At 49.6% G+C, this 26347-nt stretch overlaps 1 protein-coding gene across 2 annotated transcripts in view; it reads right to left on the reverse strand.

Annotated features, from left to right (window-relative positions):
* Positions 1-26347, reverse strand: part of Esrrb (estrogen related receptor beta) — a 96761-nt gene that overhangs the window by 15091 nt on the left and 55323 nt on the right. Inside the window, exon 3 of one of the 2 annotated variants that reach the window (XM_038337529.1) lies at positions 16713-16829. The exons of the other annotated variant lie outside the window; for it this stretch is intronic. Coding sequence (XP_038193457.1) covers positions 16713-16829 — 117 coding nt within the window. The remainder of the gene's footprint in view (positions 1-16712; positions 16830-26347) is intronic. 2 annotated transcript variants of the gene reach the window in all.

Below are 26347 nucleotides of genomic sequence, written 5' to 3' on the forward strand. Positions count from 1 at the left end.
GAGGGAAGGAAAGGCCGTTCTGGATTCTGCTGCTGGCTGTGTCGGCTCAACCTGCTGGTACTCCTCAGACACTGGAGGCCCGCTCTGGGTGATTTATCTCCCCGTCACCAGCTGAATGCCGCTTTGATGTTTTTGTTAGCCTTACCGGTGGGCCCGGGCTGAGCCATCTGGTGGCCAATGCTCTGGGGCAGAACTGAGGTCACAGGAAGCGACCAGCATACGTAGGATAGCTAGTGACAACAGAGAGAGGGGAGGTCTTCTCAAAGTGTGGGCCACAGACCAGTAGCATCACCACCATCTGGGGCTTGCTAGGAGGGCAAACTTCTCAGGCCCCCAGGCAGGAAGAGCAAATGAGCCGCTCCCTCCACCCCGCCCAGATAGTCTCAAGTACCTCCAGCTGGCCTCCAAATCACTGAGTAGCCAAGAAGTTCCTGAACTTGAGATTCTCCCATCTCTTTCCCCGGTACTGGGATTATAGGCACATGACACCATGAGAAGTTTATGCAACACCGGGGTTTGAACCCAGGACCTTGTGCTTGTTGGACAAGAACTTACTAAACCAAGCTATACTCCTAGTCCCAAAATAAACATCTTACCAAGATGAGCTAGGAGATGCAGAGCCTGTAGGCATTGCTCCTGGGGTACCCTGTGGACCTGCTCTAGATTCCACCTCCCTCACCATCCTGGCCCTTAGGAGTCACAGTTAACAGCTCAGTCTCCCAGCACAAACCCCAACCCTGCAGGCTCCCGGAGCTCACAACTGTCCCCTACTCCTGAAATCCCCTCTAATAGAGGCAGAGACACAACAAGGCACGAGACCCCTGCTTATTGTTCTCCCACCTATACTAAGACCAGGCTACCCCCTTGAAATGCCACACAACCTAGAGTGGAACCCTACTGTATTCAGAGGACACTGAGGGCCCATGGGCACCCCCTCCATGTGCCAGAAGCTGATATGCACTCTTATTCTTGAGTCCAAAGGGGGGAGGGGTACCCCACTTTCCCCACAAGCCACTCCAAGGGACTCTCCTCTCCCCCAGCCCACCCTAAGGTGACTGTAACCTAGAGAGAAACCTTTGAAACAGACTGGGGGGCAGCTAACACCTCTGCTGTTCCTTCTTGAATGTTCTCTGACTTGATTAAAGACCTTGGTGGGTGCTCAAGAAAGTCCTGATGAAAAAGAGCACCACCCCACAACACACACCAGGTGTTTCTTCACAGCACCAGGGCCACCCCTGCTGGTTGCGTGTCCCTTAAGGTCAGGAGCTGCAATGCGGCCCACTTTGGGTCTGGCATGGAGCCTGGTAGCCAGCAGGTGCTTAGGAAAACACTGTGTTCAATTTTCTGGTAAGTCACATCAACAATGGTTAACAGCATGGTTCACAGAAGACTTTCTATATATATTACACCGTCTAACCCACAACATACGGACTGGCTGCCATTACCCCATTTAACAAATAAGGAAAGCAGGTGGAGGGGCTGACTGGCTTGCCTGCTAAGAGTCAGTACCCAAACCCATTTGCCATTCCCAGGAGTGGCCTTCCAGGACACATCTCAAGGACTCAGACTCACCCCGGCATTTCCCCTCCAGTTCTTTATAGCCAGGCATCCAGCGATGCCAATGGTTATCAACTGCCATGTCAGCTTTTCTGGCTGCACCATCAAAGACTGGTGCAAAATGGGTCTGTTCTCACTGTTTCTACACTCTTGGCCAAATTCAAACCCATGAAGTCTATGACTAGGGAACCTGGGGGTCATGCTCATGCTGACATAGTTCCTGACACTTGGAGAAGGAGGTTCAATGCTTCATGGTCATCCTTGGGCTTGGGAGGAGGAAACCCATTCTGCCGGGAGCCCAGGCTTTCCTGAAATTTTAATACTCCTGAGGCAGGAGCATTGCTAAGGAGTTCTGACAGCCCGGGAGCTACATTTCACTAGCTCTTCCAGAGCCCCCTCAGATTTGCTCCCATCATGCCTCTGGTTCTTAGGCCAGTGGGTTCTATACTCCCTACAGCCCTGTATCACACTGGTCAGGATTTGCTAATGATTATTTGGAGCGGAGGCCATGGGCCTCTGCTTCTCACTCTGTGGAGCACAAATCAGGAAGAGTCAGTACCAACCTCCAAATCCAATGACCTTGCCCCTTCTTGCCGACACTGTCTAGAAACAGTGACTTTTCTGGGTTCTCCCCATGAAGGCCTTCCTGGATCATGACTTTTCCTGAGACCTCTCTGGCCTTCCTTTGCTCGCTCTCGTTACAGAACCACCACCCCACGTGCAGTTACGGCTGAGTGTGCCCAGACAAGCCCAGTACTTAGCTGTGGTGGCCAACGAGGAGGCTGACGTGTTCACCTCAGACAGCTCCTCTCATGACTTCCCTATGTCCCACTGGTCCAAGGTAGGCCCTCCCGTATGAAGTTCCTCCTGCTAATTCCTACTTCCTCACAACTTTCAAAGCTCCAAAACAGCCAGCAACACACTTTTGCCCAGGTCAATCCTTCAGGCCTCTGAACTTTCCTGGACACCCTTCCTTCAAAGCCAAGCAATCTTTATATCTTCTGTGCCTTAATGCTATCTCTCCCTGCCTTTTCTGCCTGTTTTTACTGCTACATTCTGCTTTGGTCTGAGAACTGTCAGTACCTAACAAGAACAACAACAGTGGATATCTGCACACTGCAGAGAGTGGTCAACTGTACTTGCTCTTACCTCCCAACGAGTTTTTATATTCATTCAGTAAGCCAGACACAATGGCACTGGCTGGTTCTTCTCCTAAGGGCTCCCATCACCAGACACTGAGTCACCTTGAGCCTGCAAGTGGGTCCTTCAGACATCACTACCCATGTTCCTTTCCGCCCCCTCTTCCATGCCAACAGAACCTGGGTTCATTTGCATAAGCAACAAGTCCTGGCTGGTCCCAACAATCCTGTTACCTATTCTAGAAGTTTCTCTGGTAATTAAGACCAGGCGTGACCCCCCCCAAAGATGGATGCTAAGGGGAGTCCATGATGGTTTGGGTTTTCTAATGAAAAGTGCCACGTAGATTTGGTGCAACTGTTTTTGACTTTTTACCCTGACTGGGACAGGGAAGCAGAGATTTGTGCAGGCTACCTTGCAGTCAGCCGTGAATCAGCCAGCCAAGGCCACTGAAAACACAGAAGAAAGAGTTGAACACTTGAAGATAACCTCAACTGCAAGGGAACAACCCCAATAATCATTACCCCAGGCTTCTTGGTAAGAACAGAAAGCCAGCACTTGGGAAGCAGAGGCAGGAGGATCCACACTTCAAGGTCATCCTCAGCTGTATAGCCAAGTTTGAGGTCAGTCTGGGCTACATGGGACAGAAAAGATAGAAAGCAACTTCATTTGCTGATGCTTAAGCTACTGGCTACCAGAGCGTCTGGCAGAAATCATCTCCTCTGACTGATACAAGGGACAGTTACTCCTAAACTGGGATGTAATTTCCAAACACCAAGTGGGGAGAGAGGGAAAAAGGAGTCTTGAAATAAGAATGCCTATTGTGTGTATACTCCTATTAAGCAAAATACCCAAAAAGCACAGTCAGGAAGTACAATTAAAACACTAATTAACTTATAGCTACTGTCTGAGATGATCAGATCCTATCACTGAGATTTTCCAAATACAGAAAGGTATTAATAATGCTAATATGGAAATCACTGCAGATCTCCAAATACTAAATAACACATGGCCTTTGTTTGAACTACTGTTGGATACTGCTTAACCCATTCGGATGTACAGAGAAATTTAATGCTTTGACAGTATGCTGTGAATATAAAAAATATTGGTAATCAGTGTAATTCATGGCCCTGGGAAAACAGGGTCCTTGAGTTTTGGCCAGTGCTAGATGCCTGGACAAGTGTGATAGCTTCCTAGCATAGGTAGAGGGGAAGAGCAATGGCCTAGAACAGAGCTGGGTAAACCAAACTACATCAGATACTCGAGTGGTACAGGGTAAGCATCTTCACCTCTCTGTACCTCCACTTCCTGGGACTGGGATGGGGTGATGGGGTAGTGGTGCCTACCTCATGGGGCTAACAGCTCATTTAAACCCGTGTTAATTCATGCAAGCACTTGAAAACCCTCCAATGGCAAACAGCAAATGTTAAATAAATGCTAACACCACTGCTAAAAATACCTCATCCTTAAGGATGCTGTCACACAACGTCAGCATCTTGGCCGCATTATTAGATTTTCAAGACACTGTGATGGGGGAATTGGGGGAAGCATACATGGAATTGTTCTGTATCTGCTTACAACTGGAACTCAATGATCTCAAAACGAAAAGTTGAAAAACTTCTGGAAAATGCTGGCGGAAGTATAGAATGGCTTATGTGTAGGCAACTCAAAAAACTACCCAGAGTCGCCACACAAATCCTACTCCCGAGTTTCCACCCCGACTGAGAACGGAAGGTGGAAATACGCCAGTGTTCACTGCAGCACGGCTCATGGGAGCTAACATCAGGGGCAGCCTCAATGGTCATTAGCAGCCATGGGCAAACAAATGTGGTTTGTACACGTATATTATTCATTCGAAGTGAAATAAGCCAGCCACAAAAAGGCAGCGATGGTCCAGCTCTACCTTTGAGGCTTCTGGAGTCCTTGAGGTCAGACACAGAAAGCAGGCTGGACACCGGGATGGGTAGGAATCTGGGGTAAAGAGTTAGTATGCACTGGGTCCCATTTGTAGCAGGTGCAGGGATTTCGTGCTTGTAATCCCAGTGCCTGAAAGGCTGAGGCAGAAGGATCAACCTCAGTTCCAAATTAGCTTGGGCTTTAGAGTGAGTTTCTGGTCAGCCTTAGCTACCTGAAGACTCCATCTCAAAATAAAATAAATTTCAAATTGCCAGGCATGACAGCGACGGAGCCCAGTAGCCACCTCCGGCCAGCCCAAGGACAGAGCCTTGGCTGAGTCACACTTGCTCTACCCTTCCCAGCCTCATCACACTAGGCTGGCAGACAGGGCCCTCGAGGGGCCCTGGTTGGGGCCCAAGAGATGGTACAGAAGCTTCAAGGAGAGGAGGGGAACATCTCAAGGCTATGCCCCACCTGCTGGCCTCTGCTATCCACTGCAGGCACCGCAGAGTTCCGGATCAGGCACTGACTGAATGAACGCCACGACGCCATTGGGCCTCTCACTCTTTCTTAATGGAAGGGCAATACTTCCCACTCCTTGCCATCCTCCCCCCCCCCCAACCACCACCTTGCTTCTCATTTGCAACCCCCTCCCTCAAGGCTGGACGGGATCCCAGTCTTTCAAAGCAAAAATAGCTGATTGTACTGGGGCAGCAGCCAGTTTAAGTTTCTTTCATGCACTAAAAATAACTAGCTAAAGCGTGGTCCTGCACCTGGCCCCAGGCCTGTCCTGGTGCTGCCCTCCACCATCACATGGCTCTCTGCCCAAGGGGAGGTTTACCAAGGGTATGGGGAGGACCAGCCTGGAAGCCAGAATCCTTCCCTCACTCCTGGCCCAGGTTGAAGCCAGGAAGGATCCTGTTGACCTTGATAATGTGTTCAGGGTTGAGACGTCTCCTGTCCATGACCTGCCTGCCACTGGCTCCACCATCCTCCATTTCTTTATGAAGAGCAGGTCCTGGACTGAGCGGGGGCTCTGCTTACAGAGCGGTGCATGCTCACCTCACGTTTGAGCTGCATGGCAGTTCTGAGCATGGAGAGTTCAGGGCTGTCCTCAGGAGAAAAAATAGGACTAGAGAAAGGTCAGGAAGGTTGGGGTTGTAGCTCAGATGGCAGAGCGCTGGCAGAACGTGCAGAAAGCCTGAGTTCAATCTCCGATACTGCATAAACCTATGTGTGGTGCCTGCCTGTAAGTCCTGCACAAGACGGTCAGAAATTCAAAGCTATTTTAGGATGCAGAGAAGTTCAAGACAAGCCTGGTGGTATACACATGACCTGGACAGGGTCACAGAGCCAGGATCTGTGTCTGGATCTGTGGGTGACCGAGTGCCACTCCATTTCAGTCCTGCATGGTGAGAAAAGCCTGCAAGGAAGGGGACAGCTCAGAATGGAGGACATGCTCCTTGGAGGCTCTGAGCCTGGGGGGTCTCTGGGGTCATGTACTGTCCAGAGCAGAGGTTCTCAATCTTCCTAATGCTTACATGAACCCTTTAATACAGTTCCCCATGTCATGGTGAACTCCAACCATAAAATTATTTTTGTTGCTACTTCATAACTGTAATTTTGCTACTGTTCTGAATCATAATGTAAAAATACCTGTGTTTTCTGATGTCATGGGCCACTCCATGAAAAGGTCGTTCAGTCACTGGGGGTCACGGCCCACAGGTTGAGATCCTCTGGTCTAGAGCTCTCATCCACCCACACAAGACAGCTTTGGTTGTCTAGAACTAGCTCTGTAGACCACGCTGGCCTCAAACTCACAGAGATCCACCTGCCTCTTCCTCCCAAGTGCAGGGATTAAAGGCCTACACTATCACCACCTGACGAATATCTTTTCACAGCTCTTCGGTGATTCAGGGTCTGGATCTCTATGATACAGTTCTTTGTTCTGAGCATTCTTCCCGGGGGGATTGTGGCTTCAAGCTCACCCTGGTGTCCTAGTTCGCTTTCTACCGCTGTGATGTGATAAGCACTATGACTAATAAAGCAACTTAGGGAGGAAAGAGTCCATTTGGCTCACAGGCTATAGTCCATCATTAGGGGGAAGCCAAGGAGTAAACCCAAGGCAGAAATCTGAAGAAGAGACCATGTAGGAATGCTGCTTACTGGCTTGCTCCTGGTGGATTGCTCACTTTGCTTTCTTATATAACCCAGACCACTGCCCAGGGATGACACCACACACAGTGGGCTGGCTGCTTCTATATAAATAATAAGACAGTACACCCACAGACATGCCTACAGATCAATACGATGGGTACATTTTTTCGATTAAGATTCCCTCTTCCGGATATATCTAGGTTTGTGTCAAGATGACAAAAATCAAACAGTACACCTGGTGATAGAGAGGGAGAGGTCGGGGGAGGGGGAATCTCCTGATGGATAAGCACACACACACACCTCTACCTTATATTCCCAGGCTCCAGCCAACTGGTATATGGACTTGGGGTCCCTGAATGTCTAAAGGGGAATCCCAGTATTCTGGCTACTGAAGCAGTGTCTACTGCTGCTCTTCTCCCTCCTCTAGACCCACCCTGGCCCACAGCACCATGCGCCTAAGGACATTTAGCCTGTGTTACCCCTGTGTTCCCACGGCCAATGTCTAAGACTACACCCGACAGGGAAAACTCAGTCCAGCCAGCCCGCCCCTCCTCTACTCCATTCTTGCTGGAGAGGAACTGCAGGCTTCTGCTGGGCAAGGAACCCATACTGAGGATGGGACCAGCTTCCTACAAGAAGCCTAGACTCCACCCAGCTTTGTCGTGTCCTAGCTGCTTGGCCCTTGGAAAAGCCACTGAAGCACAGCTGGGCCAGATCAAACGTGGCAGGTCCTGTCACCTGTGCGACGACTTTCCATTTCCTTGCCCATGATAGACACTGCTAATCAATCATGCCACCACAGCCTGCTGGTCTCAGATACTCCACTGGGGCCTTTCGATCACGCACACTACCACACCACCACCCTGGAGCTGACAGTCCGAGGGAAAGGCAATTTGCCACCCTGCTTCGTGAATTAAAAGCAAGGGTGTTAGGAGAAGGGCAGAGTAAACAAAAGAAGCTGAGTGCGGAGGAGAAGTTCAGTGACAAGGTCTGCGGGCAGGTGATGGAGGGGACGACATCTACACGGAGACTGAAAGGACAAGAAGCCTGCCTTCAGGAACACACGGAGAGGGGGGCATTGTCTAGAATCCCTAAGGTGAGAACCAGTCTTGCCAGGCTTGGAGAACGAAAGCAAGTTGGTGAGGCTGGCACTGAATGGAGAGGAATACGGACAGGACAAGGTGGCAGAGAGGACAGTGGAGTCTCAGAGCACAGGACAAGGTGGCAGAGAGGACGGTGGAGTCTCAGAGCAGACCTAAGCCCTGCAGTCGGACGGTCCAGCAGTCTTCTAAGTGCCACGGAGAACTTCAAGAAGATAGAAAACAAAAGGACTCCCATTATGGCTTTAAAAAGACTTGTGAGCTGGGTGAGGTGGCACATGGCCATAAACCCAACACTCAGAGGGCAGAGGCAGGTGGGTATCTGAGTTCCAGGCCAGTCTGGTCTACGTATGCGTTTTAGGCTAAGCCAGGGCTATAGCAAGAGCTTTTCTCAAACAAACAAAAACAATAAAAAGACGCCTCTGGTTGCAGCAGGGCTAAGAAGGAATGGGGCCAGGAGACCAGAGATCTATTCAGGTCACTGTCATGGGCCATAAAAAGATGACGCTTCTTTGGATCAGTCTTAACTGTGGAAGTGAACAGCAAGCAATGCTTGCTTGAGGTGAAGACCCCTGCCTCAAGACAACGAAGAAGGATGCAGGTTTAGTGTGGGAAGTCCTTCTGTCTATGTGTTGTTTTTATTGGTTAATGAATAAAAAAAAGTTATTTGGGCCTATGACAGGGCAGAAGAGAGCAAGGCGGAAATTCCAAGCAGAGAATCTTAAGAAGGAGGAGTCAGGGAGATGCCACATAGCTGCCAAAAGAGACAGAAGGAGACAGACGCTGGAGAACCTTACAGGTAAACCATGAGACTCATGGCAATACATAAATTAATAGAAATGGGCTAATTTAAGATGGAAGAGTTAGCTAGAAACATGCCTAAACTATTAGCCAAACAGTGTTGTAACTATAGTTTCTGTGAGAGTGTTCGGGTCTGGGCGGCTGGGAACAAATAAGCAGTCTCCACCTACTGTGGAGGTGCGGTGACTTATGCTTAAAATCCCAGCACTCACCCACACGTGACGGCACACACCTTTAATCCCAGCACTCACCGGCACGTGACAGCACACACCTTTAATCCCAGCACTCACCCACACGTGACGGCACACACCTTTAATCCCAGCACTCACCCACCCGTGAGGGCACACACCTTTAATCCCAGCACTCACCCACCCGTGAGGGCACACACCTTTAATTCCAGCACTCAAGAGGCAGGTGATTCTCTTGAGTTTAAGGCCAGCCTGCTCTACAGAGTGAATTCCAGGGCAGCCAGGACTACACAGAGAGACCCTGTCTTGAAAAACCAAACTAAAACAAACACGCAGTACTGGGGGCTAAGGCTGTAGGGAGGCATCAAGTTTGAGGTCAGCCATCACTACATAGCAAGAACCTGTCTCAAGAAAACAAAACAAACAAAAATCTAAAAAGAGAAAAAAAAAATCTAAAAAGAAAAGAGGACCAACATTAACCCCCCCCCCCCCAGGGTTCAGGCTGGAGGGGAACTCAGCTGTCAGGGGTGCTTACTTTTCCAGAGGACCCAAGTTCGGTTCCCCTTACCCACATCGGAGTGGCTTATAACCCATCTGTCATGCCAGCTCCAGGGGACTTCAATGCCGCCACCTTCTGCCCTCCATGGGCATCTGCGCTCACCTGAACACACCCTGCCCCTCATACACATACATAATTAAAACTAAAATAAATAAATCTTTTAAAAAATTAAGTCATTAAAAGCTGCAAGTGATTGTCTGGCACGAGAAGCCCCGGCAACCTACAGGACCACCTAAAATGAGGTGTTGGGACTGGGCTCAGTGGTTAGGGGCACTTTGCTACACAGATGTGAGGATCCGGGTCAAAAGAGTGGAATATTCCGCACCCACATAAAAAGCAAGCATGACATCTAACCCAGCACTGTGTGGGGCAGAGACAGGAAGACCATGCCACTTGTAGGGGCCTACCTAGAGGGACAGAAACCGGATAGCCAGGGTCTTCTTCCAGTTTGTGCACTGGTACCCATACACACACACACACACACACACACACACACACACACACTCTTTTGTCTTGTTTTGTTGTTTTTGAGGCAGGGTCTCAGGCTGTCCAGGAACTCACGGTGTAAACCAAACTGGCCTCATCAGTCTGGCTCTACCTCCCAAGTGCTGGGATTAAAGACCATGTATCACGACACCAGGCACACATAAATAATTTAAGATCTTAAAACAACAACAACAAACTTCATAAATATATTCCAGGATAATTCCAGGGTAGCCAGAGTTACAAAGTAAGCCCCTGACTTAAAAAAAAAAAAAAAATCAAACAACACCCTCCCATCAAGAAACAAACAAACAAAAAACCCAAAAAACAAAAAAAAACCCACAAGCATAATTTCATTAAAAACTAAAAACAACATAGTAGAATAAACTAGAGGCTGAGTAGGGCGGCTCCTCCCTGGAATTCCAGCCTTCAAGAAACTGAGGCAAGAAGGTTGCTGAGAATGCAAGGTTACCCTGAGGTACAAAATGAAACCCCGTCTCAGCAAACAAACAAAAACCTCAATGATGAACCTACAGAGAGAGGCAAAGAGACAATAACACAAAAGCCAGAGTAATGGTTTCCTCCAAGAATGGAGAAAAACTCTAAAGGGAACCGGCACGGGAACCTGAAGAGTGCCTTGTGGTGAAGGTGTCGGTACTTGTTTGGCAAATGCGCTCAACCACAGCTGTCCTGTGCTGCTGAGATGGCTCGGCAGGTAAACAGTTCTACTACCCAACCTGACAACCTGAGTTCAATCCCTGGGAACCACATACTGGAAGGAAAGAACGGACTCCCGAAAGGTGACCTCTGACCTCCATGTAATGCCATGTCATCTGCGCGCGCGCACACACACACACACACACACACACACACACAAAATACTTTTTTTTTTAACATTTATTTATTTATTATGTATACAATATTCTGTCTGTGTGTATGCCTGCAGGCCAGAAGAGGGCACCAGACCCTGTTATAGATGGTTGTGAGCCACCATGTGGTTGCTGGGAATTGAACTCAGGACCTTCGGAAGAGCAGGCAATGCTCTTAACCTCTGAGCCATCTCTCCAGCCCCACAAAATACTTTTGAAGATGTGTGTACTCTAAATTCCTTCTTCCATGCCAACAATGTTTTGGCCAAGCACACGGCATCCTGGCTAACTCCCAGCCTCTTTCATTGAGTGGGGTGCCCATGTGATTAGGTGCTCTGGCTAGCTCTGAGAACTGGGGTCATGGACCTAGTAGGTCACAGGCTGATATGGTAGAGCTGCCACCCTGTCCTGAACTGCCAGACCTCTGAACTACTACAGTCTGAATAAAGAGAATCAAGACATCCCCACAAGGGACACATGCAGAATGCGTACTCACCATCCATGAGGACTCTATTGTAGCTGAGTTTAAAAAAAAATTTCATGTATCCCAGCCTGGTGGTATCCTGCTACTTGGGAGGCCAGAACACAGAGATTCAGAGTTCAAGGCCTGCCCAAATGACTTAGTGAGCTGACCTCTCAAAGGGCAGAGGGCTAGGGTTGTAGCTCAGATAGGCAGAGCACTCGCCTGGCATACGTGTGGTCCTGGGTTTGATCCCTGCCCTACAACTGATTAGCTGAAATTTTGTTTTCATTTTCAAGACACTGAAGCAGGATCATTAGCTAAATATGAACAGGCAGGCTATGGGGGACACCAGACCGCTGCTTTGGTTATATTTCCCCACCGCACTACCTAGGCCCCCCTGAACACAATGACACACTGCAGATGCCCAGACTGCTAATACAGAATTTCAATGCTCTCACCGGAGACCAAACAAATAAACTGGTGATGTAATAAGAATGCCCGCTAACTTGATTGAATCTCCCTATAATATATAAAGCAAAGCACTGCAGTACCTACCAGTTAAAAACAAAACTAAACAAACCAAAAAAAAAAAAAATCAATGCTACTATCTCTAATCAATAATCAACATCAGATGTCATGGCAGAAGCCCAGAGACATCCCTGGCCACCACTAGGGTCAGACCCCCACTTGGCCATTTAGCTCCCTGGGAAGGCTACTTAGACCTTCATAAACTTCAACTCCCTTCCAGGGGTCTGATCAGATGGGCTGAACCTGTGATCCAGTGCTCTCGTGTCAAAAGCCTAGAGTGAGCTGTAATAAGAATTCAACACAGCCAAGAGCAACTGTCTGTATTCAGTCAACACTTGTCCAGTCAGAGGTCACTGCGCCTGAGTGTTCAGGAGGCTTTGGGGAGATCTTGTGAGCTATCAAGGCGGGAGGGTTGGGGTGCCGGTGTGTACAGGCCAGAAAGTAGCTCAGTGCTGTCCTCCGACACGTTAGAGAGTTGGTTTGTTTCAAAACATTAATGTATTTTGGAAAAGCAAAAGAATTTCTCTTCCTTCATTCACAAGACCAGAGAAGAGGTATTTCTGGCATGGGCTAGAGGCAGAACCTCTATAAATACAAAACTATTAGATCCATCCCATACAGCCGGAACCTGATCAGGGCCTCCTTTTAATTTCCTGACGTGAGTTGGCCGCTAACCCAATTACCCGGAACCCCTGGAGAAGCTCTCTGCTTTTCCAACGTGCACGAAGAGAGAGAAAGCATACTGTATGGCTGTCAGCCCAGCTCTCACTGAAATCAAATATCTTTCAGAAAACCCTCGGGAAGGGACGGGCAGGGCTGAGCAGGGAGGGGACAGCAGGAGTGGCTGGAGAGAGGGCAGGTCAGGGGAGGAGAGGGTGAAGTGGGTAGAGACAAGCTGGCTAGGGAGGTGTAGTCAAGACCCAGAGCTGAACTGAAGACTGGGGGCACCGGACAGAAACAGCAAGCGGAGTTTCTGGTCTGGAGACTGAATCTGTCCACACCTGTGATGCCAGGGACCATCTCTTTCCATTCTGAGTGTTCCAGAACTCAGAGAGGACCAGCCTAAGGTAACGCCACCCCCTTAGAGTCCCGCCAACAAATGCAGGAAGGAGATCAGTGGGTCCAGCCTGCCTCACTGAACTCAGTAGACAGCTGTAGGAAAGACCAGTGTGAACGTTGCAGAGGGCTGACACACCAAGGCAACGTCACGGCTGTTCCACTGGATCCTCACCTTTAGCTGATGATGAACAGGTCTCGAAGGAGGTGAAGAAACGAGGTCCAGGGACCATTAAGTATGAGAACCACAAAGAGATGCCAGTCACCAGCTCTGAACCCAAATCAGGTTTTGCATTCAATTTTGCACATAGGAAAGGATGACTTTCCCTAAAAATATGAATTGTCTGTCATACAATGCATCTGCATGGAGATGCTGGGACACCTGCCTTCAGTCATTGATTGCTCCAGTCATCCCAGGAAGAGACAGGGCAGAGCCAAAGGAAGCCATGTGGAAAACAGGACCAGTCTCCAACCACTTGAGGCAACTGCCAGGCTTTGATCGCGAGGCAGAGAACACCACACATCTGACTTCATCCCTAGTAATGGCTGCAGCCCTAATTCATAGCTCAGCAGCATGGACTATTTTACTAAGAAAAAGTGACTGGAGGACATCTCGAGCTGCTGGGTAGAAGGGGGGAAATGAGAGCAGTGTTCACACACACACACACACACACACACACACACACACACACACACACACCACTCTTCTGAAAGATGCAGGAACCCCTGCTGCCCAGCTGACTGCGAGACCCTAAGGCAGGAAGCAGCAGAGGGGAAGTGTGAAGTTTGTTTCTAGAATGAAGTCAGAGGCTGAGAAGGGGAGTGTGAGATGCTGGCCTTAGGGACCAGACCTTGCACACACAGCAAAGAAGGATACCCAAACAAAAGCAGGAGCCAGAACAGCTGCCAAGAGCTCCACCTGGCAGGGACCCAGACTCCTCCAGGAGGCCTGCTCCTCCCTGGAGGCTGCTCCCCACGGAGCTTCTGATGCCAGGTACCACAGAGCTCTATATGGACATACACTAAGCCAGAAGCTCAGTTTCGCCCACACTTGGGAGGTTTCCTGTCGGCTCTTCCCTTTCAGACACAGGCCAGCCAGCAGAGGAGGTAGGGTGTGCCCTGTCAACTGTGCCTTCCTCCTTCAGGCAAGGCTCCTTAATGGCTGCATCAGACTCAGTACATCAGCCCCGGGGACATCTGGCAGCCACGGGGAGAGCCACTCCAGTAGATGAGGCAACTCTGAGGATCACCCTGCAGGTCCTCCCACTTGGACAGCAGGTATCCTTGCCGTACCTACTCCCGCCATTGGAGACCCTGTATCATCTACCAGCTTCTCTTTCTGGAACCTGCGGGGATCTCCATGCTGACCTTCAGTGTGCTTAGTCACACTTCTCCTGTCATGGGAGAGACCCCCTCTTTCCCGGCACTGGATAACCCTTAAAGAGAATCCTGAGCATTATGACTGGGATTGAGTGGTGATTCCCTCCCATCCTTGTCATGGGGGGCGGGGGAGTCTGGGACAGGAAGATCCAGATTTGGACCCTGATCCTCTCTAGCTCCAGGGTGGCTGAAGGTGGGGCAGTCACCTCACTCCAGCCCTGCAGGCCCCCTTTATCACCACTAAGGAAAGAGTTGCCTTTTGGCTACAATTCCCTGAGGTATGGGAAAGCAGGCAGGGAGGCACACTCCAGCCAGGGAGTATCTACCCAGTGTCTGACCCAGGGTCTCCCTCCCAGGACAAGGTGGCAGTTCCATCTCAGCGGCTTAGGAGGAAGAAGTCTCCTCAAAGCCTAGACAACCTCAGGTTCCCAGCACTGAGGACTAAGGAGACCAAGCAAGCCTACTTCTGTGGGCCTCCTCATCTGAGAACCAGGAAGCTTGGCAGCAGAACGAGCCTGGTGGGGGAGGCAGGGTACCGAGTCTAACCTCTCTCTATCTTGGTCACACCTATACACACCAAGACCAAAACTATACCACAGGATGGAATACAATTTTACATACATTAGGCCCAACACCGCCCATTTCAAACTAGAAAGAGGCTGTGTCCTCTATAGAGCCCCTAAACAGCTGCTGGCACGTCCCCAAAGGGGTGAAGAAATGACAAATGAAGAAGGGATTTGTGCCAGATAGTTTATGTTAACCTGATACAAGTTAAAGTGATCAGAGAGGAGAGAGCCAAAATTAAGAAAACGCCTCCATAAATTGGGCTGCAGGCAAGCCTGTAGAGCATCTTCTTAATTAGTTAACGATAGGGAAGGGCTCAGCCCCTTGTAGGCAGTGCCATCCCTGTGCTGCTGATCCCTAAAGCAGGCCAGAGCAGGCTATGGAGAGGTCAGTCCTCCACGGCCTCAGGTCAGCTCCTGCCTCCAGGTTCCTGCCCTGTTTGAGTTCCTGTCCTGACTTCCTCTGGTGATGAGCCGTGACATGGAAGTGTAAGCCAAAGCAACCCCTTCTTTCTTCCCCATGTTGCTTTTCAGGTCTCATCACAGCAACAGACCTGAAACTAAAACAGGACTTTAAAACCTGGTGCCCTGCAGACTCAAGAGGTGACTGGAAGCTGCCCGGAGAGCGGCTTCTCAGGTACAGATGCTAACTGAGCCCAGGTGAGGAGAGGAACCACCGGAATTCTCCCTAACGCCAGGAGCTCCATCCAAGCTCTCTCACAGGCAAACAGCTCAGAGGCAGACATTTCTACAACAGGCACAGGAGTGGAATGGGGGAAGCTCCCGGGCCTGCTGAAGCCTGAGCTAGGTTCGGGAGACCAGCAACCCCACCTTGCCCTTCCCAGGGAAGACTGCACCCAAGTGGTCTTTGTCCTCTTCTTTGCCCACGCTGCTCCTCATTCCCATAAACTCTTCCTATGTCCTTCCATGCTGGGAAGAATCAAGGCTCCGAAGCTGATCTGTAAGAATGTGCACTTGCTCTTTCTGAGGGAATCACACGGGCACACGCAGTGGTATGCGTACGTGCAACACTTGTACCCCATTCCCAATATGGCACTGAACAAGATTCAAACTGGGCAGATCCACAAGAGATGGTGCCTTCCACACAATGGGCTCCATCTTACACTCCAAGGAGCCACTTCTCAAGTAAAAAAAGACACACAGGATGCCACAATTTTAACATCACCATGCTTCAGTTAACAATCAAAGACCAGGGTTCTGTTTCCAGCACCTACATATACTTATGGGGATCAGAAGTCCTTTTCTGACAGCCAAGGGCACCTGTATGGAAATATATACATGCAGGAACTCACACATACATACAAGACAAAAACATAAAAATTAAAAGCTAAATGGCCAACAAATTTTTTTAAAAACCCACCTTCTGATGGAACTAAACTTAGCTCAGTTGGCACCTGTGACTTCTGATCATTGCACTGAAGGGAAAACCAATACACCAAATGATTCCAGAGGAAAAAGCAACAGGAAAGAGAACCAGAACGAAGACGGAAGAGAAATAGGGGTAGAAAACACTTCACCAGTCAAGAGACACATCCTGAACTCCACTAGAAACCAAGGGCCACTCCACACCAGCAAGCAGTGCCCAGTACCCACCCCCAAACCTGAGGGAGCGCCAGGAGTTCTAAGTCCACCTGCCAAGATGGGGAGGGGGAGTCCTAGTCCAAATGAGGACTTCCCAGGGTAACAAGCTAACAGCCAAGGCTCCAAATGGGACCTGGAGTCCCCCAAAGGATCCTTAGGACCTCCTGACTTCCATCTTACTAGCCCACATCTTTCCAAGAAGAGAAGTCCAGCAGGCTACTATGGCACGGCAACCTATACCCCCCGCCCCATCACACACACACACACATACCGCCCTTGGCAAGGCTCTGGGCCTGCATGTATCCTTCCACAGGCCCGACACTCCCCACCATGACAATCTAAGCGGAGCCCTCACCCTGGCAGTTGGTCTCACCTTCCTTCAGCATCCCCACTTTGAGGCATTTCATGAAGCGGCAGGCCTGGCAGGACTTGCGCCTCCGTTTGGTGATCTCACACTCGTTGGTGGCCGGACAGCTGTACTCGATGTTTCCTGCAACAGAGAGAGGATTGCCAGGCGCCTGCTGTCCATCCCGGACCCCCACCCATTAGGCTGAATGTCTGGGGACTAATTGGCCCGAGCAGACTTTCTCTACCCAGGATTGCACAGGGAAGAACTACTCAAAGCAAGGACTCTTAAGTGGCTCTCCAGAATGTGTCAAACTCTCTCCCTCCCATCCCAATTGCAGTCTGTGGGCTGAGCTGGGTGGGCCAAGCAGCCACCTGGGGAGGAGAAAAGACCATTCTTCTCTTCTGAGAATGGTTACTCACAGTGGTTGTGTGACAGCCTCAGCGCTAGCTGATTATCAACACAGACCACCCCAGCTCCTCCGGCCTGCACCTGTAACTAGGAAAAGCCCAGGAAAACTGTGGAAGGGACAGGACTCTGCTCCCTCTGGGGGCCAGGTCACCAAGTTCCCGACTTTGAGGAAATCTCCTTGCTGTCATTTAACCTTCGTTTCCTCACCGGCAAAACAGGTGGGTTGTTAGCTCCTAAGAGAAGCGTCGAACAAAACCTTATATGGAAGGTCACTTTAAAAACGTGTAGCCTAGCCGGGAGGTGGTGGCACACACCTTTAATCCCAGCACTCGGGAGGCAGAGTCAGGCGATCCCTGTGAGTTTGAGACCAGCCTGGTTTACAGAGTGAGTTCCAGGACAGCCAGGGCTGTTACACTGAGAAACCCTGTCTCAAAAAAATAAAAAAAATAAAAACAAAACAAACCTGTAGCCTATTCTGGGTGTGATAGTGCATGCTTTTAATCCCTACAGAGGCAGGAGGATCTCTGTGAGTTTGAGGCCAGCCTGTTGTACATAGTGAATTCCAGGACAGCCAGGGCTTCACAATGAGACCTTGCCTTAAAATAGATGAACAGAAAGTAGAAGATAGATAAGCAGACAGATTTAAATTTAAAAAAAAAGAAAGAAAAAGAAGAAGACAAGTTGTAGTCTAGGTTAGGCCTGACAGTGCGCATTCCTGTTTTCTTATGACTGCATTTGTTTTATTTGTGTGTGTGTGTGTGTGTGTGTGTGTGTGTGTGTACTAGTGAAGGTGAGGAAAGCTGAATGCCCGCGTGTATGGACACAGTGCAGAGAACAACTTTCCAGGCAGGAGTCAGTTTTCTCCACCCACCACGAGGATCATGGGACTGAACCTAGGTCATCAGGCTTGCCAGCAACTGCCTTTTCCCCTCTGAGCCGTCTCACTGGCTCTGCAATCTTAGCACCTGGGAGGTGAGCTGGAGACAGGAAGATCAGGGGGTTAGTGTCATTCTACAAATCAAGGTCAAGGCCAGCCTGGACCACACATCTCAGAAATGAAATGGGGCTGGGATGAAGGTGATTTCAGGTGATGAAAGTGTGCAGGAGTCCTGAGTGCTACACCCAGCAGCATCAGCACGTAAACCAGATCTGGGATCCGAGAGGCAGGGGAATTAGAAGTTCAAGGTCATCTTTAGTCACAGAACAGGAATTTGAGGGCAGCCTGGGCCACAGAAATATAGCCGGTCTCTCTCTCTCTCTCTCTCTCTCTCTCACACACACACACACACACACACACACACAAATCAGTGAGCAAAAATAAAGAACTATTGCCTAAATATGGCAACCCATTCAATTGGTCCCAGCACTCCTGGAGACGTTGGAGCAAGATGCTCAACAGTCTGAGGGCCATGTGGGCTACTCTCAAACTATTAAAACCAAACAGCAAACAACCTCGTCATATGAAGTGCTTATTTTCTAAAGCAATCTTCCTTGTGAAAGCATGGGATAGTGTCCAGCTTTTTGAAACAGGAACAGTGTCTACCCCAAGTCCCCTGTCTTTTCAACACCAATGCGGGCTCTGTGCCTACAAGCCTGGTACCAGAAAAAAAAAAAAGCAATAGATGACATCAGATCTGCAACAGAAGACATCAGATCCTCATCCCATCCCAGGGGGCCAAGGAGAAAGAAGCTGGACTCTTGCCCCAGCTCTTCTACTATCCACTCACAGTAATAATAGCCGGGGTTTTAACTGTAAACTCACTACCATGTGCCACCTCTGGATCAGCTCTCTTGACCCCTACCATCTCTGAGCTGGCCTACCAGTGCCCGATTCACAGACCAAGAAACGGGAAACCAAAATGAGCTACCTCGGGCCCAGAGCTCCTATACCCATTCCCCTGTACCTCACAAGGAGCTTGAAGAAAACAAAAAGTGCCTCACCCACAAAGACAAGCTTTTGTTACTAACCCAGCAGCTGAGGAGGGGAGGTAAGTGTTCCCGGGCATCCCATGCCACAGCCTCCTGGTGTGGGATATGGAAACACTATCAGGTCTCCTAGAGCAAAGCATAAGGCATGGGCCACCAGTGATAATGGGCTCTGAAGCAGGATCACTTCTGGGCCCAAGTTACCATACTGCCGCATTCCCCAGAGCTCAGACCAAGGGACCTCAAGAACCCATGTGACAACAGGACAATTTTCTTACATTTCTCCGCTCATCACACCCCTTGCTTCTTTTGCTTCTTCTAATCAATGCTATTCCTTTCTTCTTTGTGTGTTTGTATTTATTTATTCGTGCATGTGTGTGTGCACTGTGCACGTGTGGTCCTAAGCGCCCACAGTCTGTGTTTGGAGACCAGAGGACAGCTTCTTGGGAGTCGGTTCCCTCTTCCAACGCGTGGGTCCTAAGGCTCAAAAACTCAGGTCATCAGGCTTAGCAGCAAGCATCTTTCCCTGCTGAGCCTTCTCGCCAGCCCCTCCAATGTTATTTCTGAGAGAACTCACTTGTGTAACTTCATGGAAGTCAACAGGGGTGTGGCAGTAACTTGCAATGGTTATATAAACGTGGTTTTTGGTTTTCTAGTGATTTTTAATTTTTTTAGACAGGATCTCACTCTGTAGCCCAGTCTGGCCCCAAACTCAGGGATCCTCCTACCTTGGCCTTGAGTTACAGTGTGGAGTCACTACACCTGGCTAAACAAGGTAACGTCAAAGATAAGCAAGAGGAAAACACAAGCTCAGCTAACGTACCTGTTCCGTGTATGCGTATGTTATCTTACAGGCTCTGCAGCCTGTCCCCCATCCCACCCAACCATCTTCACACACAGCCTAAGCCCCTCCCACTCCCCAGCACTATGCATAGCAACCAGTTCTGACCAGCAAACAGAAGCAAGTCCACCAAGTGCCCTCTGCCCCAGGTCTACAGCCCACCAATCCAGATCCCACTGGGGAGGTATTGCTCCTTTCTGCCAACCACCCCATGATGCCCACCATCCAGTTCCTCTTCACAGTCCAAGACCTGACTCCCACACAGTAGGTTCCCAAAACACACTAACCACTAAAAAAAAAACCGAGCATTCGGTGATGCAGCAGCAGCCCCGCTCAACATCTATTAAGTCTTTAACTTAGCCAGTTTCTCCCCATCTTACAGATGTCTCGGCGCTTTAGGAAAATCACGAAGTTCAGAATGGGATAGGACTACACAGTGAGAGTCTGGTTTGTTTTTGTTTGTTTGTTTTAAAGTTTTTATGAATGAGAAGGGAGAGCACAACTCTAGCAGAAGCAGCCTGGGAATAGGACCCAGGTAGCCTGCTCACGGGAACTGCTCTCAGCTGCCTTGAGGCCAGCTACCCCTTGAGTGAGGGTGAGCCAGAAGTTACTGCCCAGAATGGGGGTGTGGGTTTGGTCCTGCTGTCTTCCTAAGATGACAGGACAAGGGTGTTTCCTATGCAAGAGTGCTAACAGCGAGTGTGGGACTATGTTCCTGACCTTTCAGGGGTGTGTGTGCGCGCGTGCGCATGCACACAAACACACACAAGTGCCTGTGTGGATTTCTAATTTCGCTTATTTATTTTGTTCGTTTCAATTTGTTTTATGGGCCTGGCGGCCGGCTGCCAACAAAACCAAGTTGGTGGCCTTGCCTTGTAATTTCTGTAAGTGCCTCCTTGATAAAGTGATGAGATTAATTCATCGTTGTTCCTGTGGTCTCAAGGGGAGTCCAGGAGATCTCAGCACAGAGAGAGGGCATCAGTGGTGCACTGCTCATGCGCGCGCACACACACACACACACACACACACACACACACACACACCACACACACACACACACACACACACACACACACACACAGCATCAACTCAGGTGTGACCAAGTTAGCGGACAGCACATTAGATAACAGCTAGTGCATACTCAGGTCCCAACCACTATAGACACAGGCAGACGCTACTTCTGGCAAGGTGAGCCACCTAACTGAGCCTCAGTTTCCCCGTCTATGAACAGGTGTAGCTTCCATCTCAAAGTTGGATAAATTCAGCACACAGAACTGAATGGAACACAGACCGTGTTACACCCAGGCAGATCTGCCAGAGTAGATGTGGAGGACACCAGCTAGCTAGCCTCTAGCCTGTCGGTGTCACAATGAAGGCTGTCCACCCAAGGACACTTGAGAGCACTCTAATCTGTGAATGGCTGGCCCCCAGCTCCTGTCTGTGTCTGAGGGACAGGAAGGCACATCCGGAGCTGAGCTGGAATTCACTGTGACCCTGAGGCAAAGAGGTAGTCTCTTTGATCCCAGGCCACTCTGAGAAGGGAATCCCAGGGGGAAGCCACACCAGCTGTCTCCGCAGCTGCAGGCAAGCCAGCATCCCCATCCAGGCTGGGGCCCAGGAGCTGTTAAGCTCAAACAATTCCAAGGCTCCAGCTGACCTCAAAGGCGGTGGTGAGCAGCTGCCCTGAAGGACTGGGCTCTCATTAATCTCAGTGCTGGAGGACAGAGACATTCCCTTTCACTGTGTGTGGTCCAGTGTCCCCAAGCCCTACCCTCCCTTCCTCATCCACTGCTATGATCCCATTCCACAATGCCCACATAACTAACTCCATCACATAACATACCTATAACATCTCTATACTGGGACAAATGGCCTTTCCCGGGCCCGCATGCTCTGCAGCTTCCACATGGAGGGCCTCTGGGCTTCTCAGAGTCCTCAAACTGAACCCACCCTCACACTCCGTGCTCCTCTATAGTCCTTGTCATGTCAAAGAAAGACTGAGGAAGCACCTGGATTCTTACACAGTCTGTTCTCACGGCCCCTTCCGAAACAGGAGCCAGAAGGGGAAGACATGTTGGTCCAGAGGACCCTCAGAAGGCTTTAGGCATAGAAGATTCAAGATAACGCAAGAGATAGGTAGAGGCGTAGGCTAAAAATAGCCTTTTCTGGAACAGTATGTCGAGGGAGTGTTTCGCTGATTCAAACCTGCTCTGCAGCCCCCTGGCCACCAAGAATCTCACCAAGGTCTGCACAAGGTCTGGAGAATGTCTAGGACACAGGGCCAGAGGCCCAATCAGATGAGGCCTACAACATGAATGGACAGTGGGACCACATCCCCCTCCGTGAGTCAACTCCGAGGATACCCCCACACGCTGAGGGAGGAATGAGTGCCCTGAAGGAACAGACAAAGGTAAACAAATGAACACCCTCCATCCCTGCTCCACCACACTCAGGACCCCACAACAGCGAGACTGCAACCTGGAAGCTCTATCTGTGCCAATTTCCAGATTACACAAGAATCTATATAGGTGAGGCTGGGTGAGGAATGTGCCGAATCTCACGGTTATCTCTGCTTACAGCTTCATGTGATCTGTAATTATCTCCAAACAAAAAGATCCAAAACAAAAAATCAGTAACGCAGGTTGTCAGTTGAGCTCTTGGGAGTTGGCTGCAGGAGGATGGAAAGGAGTTCCCGGCCAGCACAGGCTAGCTACATGGTGAGCCCCAAATCAACCTAAGGCTGCATGGGACCTTGTCTCCAAAAAGAAGAAAAAATCAGATAAGTCCTCCATGCACAACACAAGTTCCTGGAACATGCTTCCGGGAGCGGGAGGTGTGATGGCTGTCAACTAGAACTCCCACGTAAGCCGAGGTGTGAACCTAACAGAGTCGAAGGGTGATAGAAAGTCCTGTCCACACACACAGGGCATCAGAAGCACCCCTCTCCAACACACTCATACAGCCTGTGCTCCAACTCCAAACGGAACAAAGCACAAAATGTGGAAGAGCCCAGAAAACAGATAATTTAACCCAGGAACAAAGGAGGGCAAAACAAGAAAGAAAACAACAGAAAAACTGATCTTAACCAAAAATTTCTACACTGGAGGGAATGAAGAGAGATAGACACAGGGCAGGGACAGACATAATAATAATAATAATACCGGGTGTAATGGTATATAATTCCAGGACGAGAAAGGAGGCAGGAGTTCAGGACCAGCCTGGACTACAAGAGAACCTATCTCAAAAAAAAAAAAAAAAAAAAAAAAAAATTCAAGATTGCTAAGCCAGTAAATACAGCTGTGAACTCATTAACATCAGTAACCCACAATATGCTGGGTTGGGGGGGGGGGGCAGTAAAGTCAACACTACCTTCCTGTCTCTGTCTCCCAAGTACCAGACTCACAAGTGTTGAGTCACCATACCTGGCACCTAAGTATCTGTTAGTTAAGGCTGAACGTAGATGAACTGAAAGCTTGAAGAGCCCCACAGAGAATTCCCAAAGGACAAAAGTGTCCTCCTGGTCCACATACACCCATCACCACCAGCTCAGCTAAGACGGAGGGCTATATTTCATCTCCCTTTTCTCTGCAGAGACTGTCACTCACTTCTACCTGGCAGGCACACTTCATCATTTCTAAGATAATAAAATTCACTTTTAATGTGCCACCAAAAGCGAAGAGAACGCCTCCAATTAAACTGCTATTTGTGCTATTTGAGACAGTGTGGTGGAGCACTCCTTTAATCCCAGCACCCTGGAGGCAGAGGCAGAGGGATCTCGGTGAGCGTGAAGCCAGTCTGGTTTACAGAACAAGTTCCAGGACAGCCAGGATTATGTAGAGGGACCCTGCCTTAAAAAAATAAAGCATTACAGTATAAGGAGCATTTTCACATTTTTAGTTAAAACCACTTTTAGTTAGGTATAGGCTTGATCACATGGAATTCTGAGGTATTTACTGTGTGTGTGTGTGTGTATATATATATATATATATTGTATATATGTGAAATACGTATACTGTTTCATACATACGTGTGTGTGTGTATATACATATATATATATGAAGAAGACTGGCTAAGAGATTCCAAAATGTTTGTTGTTTACTAAATTCGCCATTTCACAGGACTATCTCCTTCCTAACCTGGGAGCTAACACAATCTGTTTCTTTACAGAGGAATCACTGCCATCGCAACCTTCCTCCTGGGCCACTGACCCTGGCTCAGTGGTTTTGATGTATGCACGTGAGCTGGTGACAACCACCTCGTGCCGGTACTGTGCTGGTAAAGCGGATGCGCCACCGCAGTTGCAACCAGGACAAATGTTCCTTCCCTCCGCCTTCCACCCACCCACTGCTCTCACCTCCAGCGCTTTCCCCCAGCCCTGCTACCATCAATAGAGGCAGGAAGCTGGGGAAAGAGGGCTGGGTGTGGCGAACCAGATAGCTGAACCAGCTGTCCCTCAGGAGTCTCTCACGTGCTGTTCAATCCAGGGGCAGGCCCCTGAATTTGCACTTCTAAGGAAACCAAGTAGGCCAGGGCACACACTTGGAGAAACACAACCCTAGATCTCATTTTACCTAAAACCCAGAGCCAGATTCTGGATTCCAGTGTCTCTGAACTAACCAGATTCAGTATGTCCAAAATTTCATCTATTTCACAAATTTCCTCTTCCCCACCCTGCTTCACCTGCCAAGTTTCTTCCACGCCCTTGCACCTATCTCTAGCACTCAGTTGTCACTGTGCTCCCAACCCTCCTCCATGCTCCTCCCTTCCAGAATAGATCTAGCAGGATGGTACCCATTACGTGAGTTCATCCCACCTTCCCCCCACCCCCCAGATACCCTTGGCTTCCAAATCCTCCCTTCCTATCATTGCCAGAATTCTTTTGCTAAGAGGAGACTTACTACCTGGCCCAGAAATCTTCAACAGCTTCCTTTGGTCAAACAGAAATAGCAGGACAATTAACTATTCTGAGGGGATTATACATCAGGCATGAAGTCACACACATTATGTGCACGGCTCAGTTTCTGCAGCAACACTCAAGAGTAAGGAACTACTGTTAGCTACAGTTTACTAAACAGCTCAGAAAAGAGTCACGAGTTCAAAAGGATAGCTACAACCAGGAAACTGGCCAGGTACGATTCTGAATCAGTTTAAATGCCTCCTTGGACTGTCACTGAGTCAGGCCAACCATATTCCCCCTTCACCCACCCGTCTGTGACAGGATTCATGAGCTGTTCCCATCCTCCAGTAGCTCTGCTTTTAACAATCTCTGCTGACAGGGAAATCGAGGCCAGGGGATTCAAGTCCCTGTCCAAGGTCAGCCAGCTGGCTTGTCACTGGCCTGCAGGAAGATCCTGACTCCTTCCTCCTCCTGGCTTTGTCCCCATACCAGTCCTGGGTCCCCCAGGATTCACCAAGGAGCCTCATTCTCCAAGACAAAAGGCCTGGAGGTGGTTCCAGACAGAACACCCCATCTGTCATGCCTCTGCCCTGCTCCCAGGGGGGTTTTCCCCGGGAGCCGGCAGCAGGGCCTCTGGGGAGCAGGAACTCCATGCCAAGACTCCTCACTTGCTCCCTGTCACAAGTCACACATCCAGGGAGGTGCTGGCAGGGTATCTCACACTCCTGCTACATGGATCACCTCTTCTGGGCAGGCAAGGTGGGACTCCACACTGCCCTTCTTTTCTGTGCTAGACTGAACTCAGACTTCACACATGTTTGTTCTACCACCAGTTCCCTAACTACCGCAAGGAAGGAAGGAAGGAAGGAAGGAAGGAAGGAAGGAAGGAAGGAAGGAAGGAAGGGGGGGAGGGAGGGAGAGAAAGAGAGAGAGAGAGAGAGAGAGAGAGAGAGAGAGAGAGAGAGAAGAAAAGGAAAAAAAGTGCAGAGTTGGGAGTGAACACCTTTGATCCCAACACTCGGAAGGCAGAGGCAGGAAGATCTGATCTACACAGCAAGTTCCAGGCCAACCAAGGATACATGGCAAGACCTTGTTCCAAAAGCAAAGAAGAAAAAAGAAAGAAAAAAACTGGGGTAGGAGAGATAGCTCAATGGGTAGAGTACACGCTCTCGCAGAGGACCCAAGTTCAGTTCCTAGCTCCCACAAGGGGCTCACTTTAACTCCAGCTCCCTGGCATCTGAGGACCTCTTCCGGCCTCCACAGGCACCAGGCATGCGCGTGCACAGCCCCTCTCCCCCAAGTACACAAGTATAGTTTTCAAAGTGGGGGGTAGCCTGCTTTATATGGTTCCAGGATAGCCTCGACCTCCTAAGTTCCAGCAATCCTCCTGCTTCAGCCTCTGGAGCAGCTGAGACTATGCTTGGCACCACAGCTTTCACTGGCTCAGAAAGCCACAGTCTTGTCCTAAAACACTTGATGCTGCCGGGAGGTGATGATGCAGCCTTTAATCCAGCACTCAGGGAGGCAGAGGCAGGTGGATCTCTTTGAGTTTGAGGCCAGCCTGGTCTACAGAGAGAGTTCCAGGAC

Source organism: Arvicola amphibius, chromosome 7 (assembly GCF_903992535.2).
Source record: "Arvicola amphibius chromosome 7, mArvAmp1.2, whole genome shotgun sequence".
Taxonomy (NCBI): Eukaryota; Metazoa; Chordata; class Mammalia; order Rodentia; family Cricetidae; genus Arvicola; species Arvicola amphibius.